The sequence below is a fragment of the Corvus brachyrhynchos genome, unplaced genomic scaffold (assembly GCF_000691975.1).
Source record: "Corvus brachyrhynchos isolate BGI_N302 unplaced genomic scaffold, ASM69197v1 scaffold97, whole genome shotgun sequence".
Taxonomy (NCBI): domain Eukaryota; kingdom Metazoa; phylum Chordata; class Aves; order Passeriformes; family Corvidae; genus Corvus; species Corvus brachyrhynchos.
Window position 1 is genome coordinate 3,831,528 of NW_008239758.1, and position 9,437 is coordinate 3,840,964.

The window sequence follows — 9,437 nt, forward strand, 5'->3', positions numbered from 1 at the left end:
GCATTTTCTGCTCCGGTTTTACAGCAATAGAGATTCTCCTGGAGAAGGATGATTCCTGGGGACACCATAGCTAGTTCTAAGGCAACCCAAAATAAACTTGTTGGATTGGTGACTCTGGTTGGATAGTTCACAATAAGTGAAATAAAAAGTTTTGCATTCAATTGCTGCGTAGGATGGAAGGACAATAACGACAGAGTGGTAAAAGGGATCTGGTTTTGAAACTGTCATTTTGTGACAGAAAATATTAATCTCACTTGTGGTATTCTGGTTCAGGTAAGAGCTGACTACAGCTGACATCAGTTGGTGGAAGGTCTCCTGTTACCTTGAAGGTTATCAAGAATGCCCATGGTTCATTGTTTCCTCTGTCATAACTCAGTGTCTCTTTAAGAGTCCTTTAAAATTAAAGGCTGAGAAATACTATTCTGAGGAAAGATGCCAGTTTTGCCAACTTTTGGGTTTATCTTGTGCAGTAGCAGGCTGGATGATATGAATGAATTACCACTGGCATGAGCAAATGGTACACACGCTACTAAATTCAGAACTGGATGTTTTTCTTGGTATTGTGATGGTGCCAAAATCTTTTTTAGGTCAAGTTGTTCAACACTACGCAATGAATTCCATATAACTATCCTGTGTGTGAATGAAATGTGGAAATAAAGCCATCCTTTCTTTGTGGTAAAAGATCAGTGAAGGGAGGCACATTATCTTCCGAGGAGTCATTTGGAAGCTTTCAGAACTAGCGTTGAGAAAATATCGACACATGACAGACATGTATTTAAGAGGGAGCCTAAGGCTGTGAGCAGGATGTAAATTTTACTGTTCAATGAAGCAAATTAAAGAACTGGAAGGAAAGCAAGAGCCAAAGATTTTAGTATAAAAAAAGAGGCATAAGGGAAAATAATATTGCTTGGTTATCTTAGTCCTTACTTTAAAACAAAGACATTTAGGCATTGGTAGCAAATGATTTCTCATGAAGGACTAATTTTGTTTTATGGTTTTTTTTATATGTTTTTACACTGAATTAATGCCTTTGATCAGAAAGTTAAACAGCACTGAAAGGCAGCTTATTGTTTTGCAAATATGAAATGAACAGTCATTTCAAAAGCTCTTTATTTTTTCCACTAACACTTAATTGCCTTTGAAAGACAAAGTAAGTTAAAATTCTGTCAGCAAGCCAGATTCCAACATTCTGGTAAAATGATTAAAGGTTAGACTAATGATATTCAAACAAAAAGTGTAATAGGTTGTAAAATGTACCATCCCATTGGGAACTGAGATATCTTGGGCCTGATGTTTCTAGTACTGTATGCATGGAACTCCCATTAACTCCACTGAACTCTGTGCACATGGAAAAATTGTGGGATTGGGCCCTCATATCTCCTTTCTACACCATCATTGGCAAGAAATGGTAGGAAAGTGTTCTGGTTCTGATACCAATGAAAAAGGAAAGATGCTGGTTCAATGGAGGGGTAAAGTTGAAGGCACGAACTTGTCTTAATCTGGTTTTATTTGATTCCCAAACTGCAAGCTACTTGCAAGTTTTATCTTTTTTAATGTTTTGCTAAAGAGCTTCTTATATAAAAGCTTTCACTGGCGATGGCTTTGTAACAGAATTTCCTTTTTCCCTGTCCTTTATTTCCTGTAGCACTTGTGTAATATACCATTGGTCACTTCTTCTCACTTGTTTGTATGTCATCATCCCCAGGCATGCCTAACCAAAAACCTAATTTCACTTTGGTCATTTATCTATCAGAGACCTTTGGCACAGCTCTGCCCTCTGTGTCATCAGCCAGCTCAACTTTGTGACAACTTCCTGCCTCACATTTTTTCCCTCTCTTTGAAATCAATATACATGGAGCTAGAAACCCCAGTTGTCGAGGTTGCCTGATACTTCACTTTATACGCAGGATTATTTGCCAAAATTCGACAGTTGTGTCAGAAACTTCTCATGCCAGGTGCTATGTGTTTTGGAGAAAATTCAGCCAAAACAACTCAGTGTATTCCAAGGACACAGAGGAGAAAAACATGTTGTTTCCCACTGTCAAAACATTCTTGAAACATTTTCTTTAATATATCTTAACATCCCCCCATTGTTGGACTTGATCACAGATCAGGGATTTGAAATTTGGCAGGCAGTGGTCTTCTGATCATGGATAAGTCTTTTGCAATGTCTGTGAACATCAACACATATTTTACTACAACCTTTACAAAAAAACCCCCAACCTTTTCCTTCAGTTTCTGTGGAATCTTCTTGGATGTTAACAGCTGAAATTTCTGAAAACTTATCCTTTTAAGTGTTCTCTAGCTTGTTGCAAGTCCTAGCTGCAAACAGATCATATGTGTGCAGCCTCCTCAGAATACATTAACATGTCGCTCTTCCAGAAATAAGCTATTAAAATTTTTCCTTGAGGTTGCTCTTGCTTTCTGGTTTACTGCAGTGTGGAACAGGTGCCATGGGATGAACCCCATGATGCCTCCTACCTCACATTCAGGCATTCAGAAGACATTTTGTGGAGAGCTGCCAGTCATCTGAGCTTCAGACCTATGGTGGGGAGTGATGAGATCATGTGAGAGGGAAAGATGAGATGAGCCGAACAGAAAAATTTGTTGTTAGTTTGTGCAGTGGAGGAAAGGCAGATATGAGAAGGTGGGTGGAGGATGTAGGACTGGCTGTACAGACACAGAGTCAAGGAAAAGAGGAAGAGTAGAAGACTGAGATTAGATAAGGAATCTGGGTGGGAGATGGAGTCAAAAACACGTGGAGAGGAAGGGGAAAAATCAACCATGTGTAGAGCCAGAGGAGGGAATTGGGACTGGTTTGGCAGGAAAACTGTGTGGAGAGGGATAGAATGCAATGCACTAGCATCTCAGTGTGGATAAGGAGCATGTTTTTTGAAGCAAATTTCATCATGGCCCTAACATACTTTCATCAGTTCACATCACAGCGATTGATACTCTTGGAGAGTATAAAATGGAATTTTTTGATGAAGCTAAACCAGAAGATGTGTCCCAGAAAAGCACCTGATGTTCTCCACCAGCTACAGAATATAAAGTCCATGGGATCAGACTAGATTCAGTCCCAGTGAGGCACCTGAAATTTTGTAGTGTGGATGCTGGGTCTTCAGCACCAACTCTTTCAGCCTCGACATCCCTTTAGTTTGATTGGTTTACTTGGGGCTGCTATTGGTAGTATGAAGCCTCCTTCTTTACTTTCATGGTCTCTTTTGTCTTGAAGAAATTTCTTTGTAAGAACATTGGCTCTTTCATTACTTACTTTGCACTGCATTTCCTGAAGATCCATTTTCTTGAGGGGCTGCTTGCTGTATGTCTTTTATGTTTTCTCCAGGGCATGTGTTTGGCTTTGCCCAGATTGCTTTCATTAGGCAGGTCAGCACTAAATCCAGCAGCAGTGTCTTCTGAAATTATGCCTGATGCCAGAGTGGATGAGGGAAGCCACTGCAGTAAGACTCCAAATATTTTGAGATTTTTAGCTCTTGTGTTCTGCAGTTGTTCCTGGATTATCATTTGTACTTTGGGAGCACAAAGGCCTTCGATCAGAACCAGGGAACCAGCAAATAAGTTCTGAGCAAATACATAGAAAGAAACACTTTTTTTATAGACCTGAAATAAACCCTCTGGCCTGCTATAAGAGGAGAGAGGGAAAAAATCCCAACTGGCCCATATGTGAAGCAGTAAATGGGTCCACCATGGCCCACATGGAAAAATAAATAAAACCTGCTGAATTGGATTGAGTTTAGGAATGTGCTCCTTTATTTTGATCCTGGGGATTAGCTCCCAGTCTTACCATAGCAGGGAGTCTGATCTTGCTCTCATTGAGATCCAAAATCTAAATCCACATTAACACCATAGAAACAGGATCAAACCTTGCCATCTAAAGTAAAAGCAATCCGGGAGCTTAATCAGCAAGTGCTGTGTGTAGTGTGTGCACACATTTGCTGAGAGAGTCCCTGGGTGAGAGTGGAGGCAGATGGCTCACATGCTGTTAGGAATCCCTGCCCTGGAAGCAGTGTTAGGACAGAGAGACAAAATCTCACCTGTTTCTCAATTTTCAAGGTGAGCCCTTAATCTGAGCTCAGATGTTAGACTCTAGTGCTTCTGCATGTTCCAGATGATTTTGAGGGTATTTGTTTTCAGCTTTAGACAAAGGTCAGCAATTAACTTTCAAAGACACAGAAATACTGTAAGGGGGGGAAAAAAGGTAATCAAAAATTCTCGGTATAGATTTCAGGGCAGCAATTTCCCCTTATGTTTTCATGAGAGTTCACTGTTTTAACAGTGTAGATACTACTGATTTAATGGGAAATGTACAGCATAACCATTTAAAATGGATTTACAGAGCCTTGTGTTTCTTTAAGAATATGAATTACATTCAGCCGAGAACTGGAGACCTTTGGAATATGTAGTTTTGGATGCCAGACCTGGCCAAACATAACTATTGTTTCAAAGCTGTCCCAAGGAGGAGGAGGAGGGGGAATCCCTTATGGTCAGTTCTGTCCCATTTCTTCCAAATCCTCATCTCTGTTCAGAAGTCCAAAAATCTCACATTTATTTTTTCCTATAATTTACTTCATCTCAAGGAAAGACTGCCCTAGGTCATAACTATCTCAGTCAGGTTACAAAACTCTCCTGCTGTCAGACTTCTTGACAGGTCTGTGGGCTGCAGAGGTTGACTGCTGCTGTGGCGGTGAGCTTAGTCATCTCTAATGCAAATAAAACACTTTCTGGTAATATTGTCTCTGCCGTAGAGAAACACCAGATTTAGCACCCCCGTGAGAATTTTGGACCATATCAGAGAGTGCTTCGGTGAGGGTGGAATGTCTGTAGTACTGCTGAAGGAATGTGAAGCATCCTGAAAAGGGATCAGCAGGGTCTGCCGGGGGAGCGGAGCTGCCTGTGGGGAGGTGCAGGAAGCACAGCAGGACGGCCCTGGCTGCTCTCGAGAGGAGAGTCCTGCACATGTGTGCACATCTGCAAACCTGGGCTGTGCCCGTGGTCCCCCTTCAGAGCAGCAGTTCCTGTATTCTGAACTGGTCATAATCGACTTGGACTCGAGGTTTTGTGCTGTGACTGATGGGTGTTATCAGGATGGGATACAATTCCCAGCCAAGTAAGGATGGACGGGCCCCTCAAACCTGCTTTCTCTCAAATACTGTTGAGCACATGTGAATTCAGTAGTTATTTCCTTACTTTAAAGATATACACACCCACTACCTCCTGGCTATCTTTAGCAATTCCTCTGATGAAAAACCAAGATGCAAAAAGATATTAAGTGCTCAGTATTTAATGTTTTTTCCAGGACTCCTTAGTTGTATTATTGTTTTACTGTAGTATTTTTCACTCTGGTGGAATACCCAAGTATGAAATTAATAAAGCTCATATTTTATTACATCCAAAATAAATTGTTATATTTAAATGTCCTTCCTAGAAATTGACGATATAAAACCTGTAACATAAGAAGGTGTTTATTTCAGAAAAAATAATTGCAGTATTTGCTTGAAGTATTCTGAACATTTGGCAGGAAATCGAGCTTATGCTAAGGAGATGTAAACCAGAAGCTGATAATTTAGCATCTACTATAAAGGGGTCTGGTTTGAAGTGGAAAGAAACATTTTTCAACTATTTTTCAGTTAAAACTAAACTCAGCTATTCTTCCTCTAAACATTTTATGAGTAATTCTGGAGCCAGTGTATCACTGACCTTCAACACGCATTACTTTTTAAATCTGCAAAAAGGAACTTCCTCTGCACAGCCACTGAAGTTACAGTAGTTCCATCCTCAAACAGAGCAGGGGGTACCTGCAGTGGGCACATGTGGCAGGTCCTGCCTCACAGAGGATGAACACTTGGGCCATGATGGAAGTGGGTGACAGCACAGTGATGCTGTCCTCCTTGGATGCTTCTCTCTTCCTTTTGTGGGTGTCCCTGTGGATGCCCTTTTCTGAGAGCACTGCTTTTGCTGGTGTGAGGGTCTCTAGTCTGTTTCTTTGACTGGTAACCCAGTTTGCTCGGGCAAATCACAGGCTTCCTACATTTGAAATGAAAAGTAATAACTTTCTGCCTTTGTAAAATGCACTGAAGTAAGTGTGTTGCACATTTATATATGAAGAGGCCTTTCAGGAAGCCAAAAGCTGTTTTGTATTGACATGTCCTGTTGGGGACTGGTTGGGTTTATAGTTCATTTTAAACTGAGCCTCTTACTGGAAGAAATGATCTTATATGGTAAGTTAGATGCAGACACTTACAACATATACCTTATAGCTATTATATATTTGCTCTTAACTGGTCTGTAATTGGTTAAGGGTTAGTGTTAAGTAGATGATTTATTTCCTGTAAGTCCTGCCACTTATTAAAGTTGTGACCTGCAGCAGGAAATGAGGTGTGGGCAAAATGAGACTGAACAGCTGCAGATTTTTGTAAGGGGGAAGGACTACTTAGCAGATTCCTTATGTCAATTCAGTTATTAGGAAATAAAACCAGGACAACAGAGTGTAAATATGTTCCTAATACACTACTGACATTTCAGTTCTTATTGTTAATAGCAAATTATTTTCCAAGAGCAAGCAAGATTTACAGGTCCATTCGTAGAACAGTTGCATGACATAGCAAACAGACTCAGTACACTGTACTTAATAAAATAACATAATATTTTTAATAGAAAAATTGTGAAAGCTGTGCAATATTTTCTTAGACATATTTGACAGTTTTCAGTCTAATTGTGTGATGTACGAATTCCCTGATGAAAGATAACTTCTAAAACAGTTGTTTAATTTTCCTAGGGGAAGAAACTGTGATTGCTGTACCACATGGGAGTCGCAGTGTGAGAATTACCCTGAAAGGACCAGCACACCTTGGTATGACTGAGCTGTTTTATTTATTTATACATAGGCAGAAGATAAAAACAGCACCTTGTATCTGAACTCATCCAAACTTTGGTAATATGGGTAAGGTCATGACCTTGATACCTTGATTCCTCTTCCCATCTTTAATATCCAGCCTGGAGATAGTCCTAGAGAACACTGGAAAGTCTACTTGGTAAAAAGAAATAGAATACACAGTGGTGCTTTCTATTCCTTCTATGTAAAGCAATATAAGGTGCCTCAAATACAGTGCACTCTTAAACAGCATGAAAAATAAAATACTTCCAGAGGATTATGTGTGGGATCAATAACCCTTGCATAACTCAGAACCAGATTTCTGTTGAAGCCTCTGACAAGTGATCTAGGTAAAAATGAAGTAGGGTGAACAGCTACGGAGTTCCTGTTTCCTTGTCATTCTTTTGGCTGTTACATACCACCAGTGAGAAACAGTTTGCTTTTCTGTCAGACAGTTGGTTTCCAATATTTTCTTATAAGGCTGATGGCAGTGTTTATGGCAATTTCTTTATCCATAGGCCTAGTTTGTGTAAAGAATTAATGGTTTCAGTGGTGAGTGGTGCTGCCATACCAGGCAGTGAAATAAACTATTCACTTAACTTTGAACAATTTTTTATTTGTAGGAGTGGCAGATGTAGTCTGGATCATATAAATAAAAAGAACTTCAGCTCTGAGATATGTAAACAGAAGTAAAAAATGCATTTTGTTTGAAAACTGCCCATCAGTTTGTTTGCTTTCAGAAATATATTGTCACGTTCTTTCAAAGAAAAAAACTGAAATAAAACTCCCACTTCAGAACAGCTCCAGAGTGACAATGACTTTTAGATATACCACTGATACAAAAAATATACAAAGCTGAGCTTACATTGAAATAAATAATATTCCCTTAAAACTGTTGGAGGGGATGTGTGAAGGAGTGATACTGACCAGTTCAGGTCAGGACTCTTGGACTTTCTTAAGTAGTTCTGCAGAAGGAAGTTGTTGTTTCAGCTTTGTATGAGGAAAAAGTACTAGATTGAGCAGCTCCTGGGGGATTTCTGGAAAGCTCCTGAGGAATGCAGCAGCAAGTCAGTAACTAAGTACAGAGTGCTCCTGGCTTCCTACCCAGGGTGGTTCCGTAAAGAAGCTGTGGCTTGGCATTACCTTTGTTAGTTCACTCTCTGGCTGGATGAGAATTGTGAAATGTTCCTTTAACCACTTCCACCAGCACATCTGTTTGCAAATCTGTGAGGATTTAGACATTTTTTACCTAAAATTAAAATTGCAGAGGTGAAAAACAACTGAGAGCTGTTGTGGGGAGAGAGGTGGCAATCGCTTCTGGCTTCATAGCCACCTCTCCAAGAGCCAATGCTCCAGGGGTGCTTCTCCACCTTCCCCACTGTATGTGTTCGTGGGGGTTTGTCACTTAACAGGAGATACCAAATGATCCTTTGTCTGCAACTTCATTGACTTCAGTGTGAGTTTGCTGGTATAATTAAAGCCAGAATTTTAAAAATAATCACCTATTTTTACAGGTTCCATTTGTCAGAGATGTTTTTCCTGGCTTGCAAGAAGTTGAATTTAACAGGTGAAGCAGGGACTACTCATTGTTAAGATTTTATACTGCCTCCTGTTGCCAGTATATATTTGTCCTTCAAGTACAGTTAGCAGCAATAGCAAAAACTTGAAGAGCACTATGGAGTGTCTGGCACTTTTCCCTTCATCTTGTGTTCTGTGGTGCTTCATCCTGGGTTTATGATCTGGTCTTGTTCCAGGAAAGCACAGCTGCTGGACTAATCAAAAATGGAAATGTGGTTGGAGATGTAGCACATAACAGATTTGAAACAAATGCTCTGAGCATTGTTTTGCAACCAGCAGTTAGTTTGAGTGAGGAGTGCATTTCTCTGTAGCTGGTTAGATTAAGTACTTTGTTTGTGTCTGTGGGCACTTTAAGACAGGTAACAGATTCATCAGAGAGCCAAGATGTTACTTTGGGTTTTTAACAAATAGGGCCCCCCTGTACTTCTGCCTGCTTGGGTTTGGTGAAAGATTTGGTGGAAAAAAACCAAGTAATTAGCACAAAAATGGGTCTGAATAAAATGTTTCATTGTGTTGGTTTTGTTTTTGATTTGGACTGTATTATGGCTTTCCTGGTAGTTGTTTTAAGAGCATTAAAATCAAAAGAAAGATGGAAAGTTCCCTGAAATTAATCCTCCAGCAGAAGAAACAGGAAAACCAGAAGCTAATATTTTTACAAGTGGCTAATGCTAGATAACTGAGTTCGTGAACTTAGGGAGGTTAGACGTTACTAAAAAGAACTGAACCTTTTTTCCTTTTGTCAATTTTTTCTCTGTTCACAGTGATTTGCATTAGGTGCCAGCATTTAGCTGTGGGTTTGTGCACTGCTCTTTGACAGATGCTCAGTGTTGCTTGTTGCTTTTTGAGAAGAATGCCTGTTTTGTTTTGTGCTACCTACAAAGGAATCTCACAGGAAAGAAGCAGCATTTGGGCAGCACCATGACTTGCTCTTTATTGCGCTGGGAGCAGGAGCTGTTTCCCTGGGAAC

At 40.1% G+C, this 9,437-nt stretch overlaps 1 protein-coding gene across 5 annotated transcripts in view; it reads left to right on the forward strand.

Moving 5' to 3' along the window:
* Positions 1–9,437, forward strand: part of ADAMTSL3 (ADAMTS like 3) — a 181,538-nt gene that overhangs the window by 108,443 nt on the left and 63,658 nt on the right. For all 5 annotated transcript variants that reach the window (XM_017742691.1, XM_017742687.1, XM_017742690.1 and 2 more), the window contains one exon: positions 6,797–6,871. In XM_017742691.1, the coding sequence (XP_017598180.1) occupies positions 6,797–6,871 (75 nt within the window). The remainder of the gene's footprint in view (positions 1–6,796; positions 6,872–9,437) is intronic.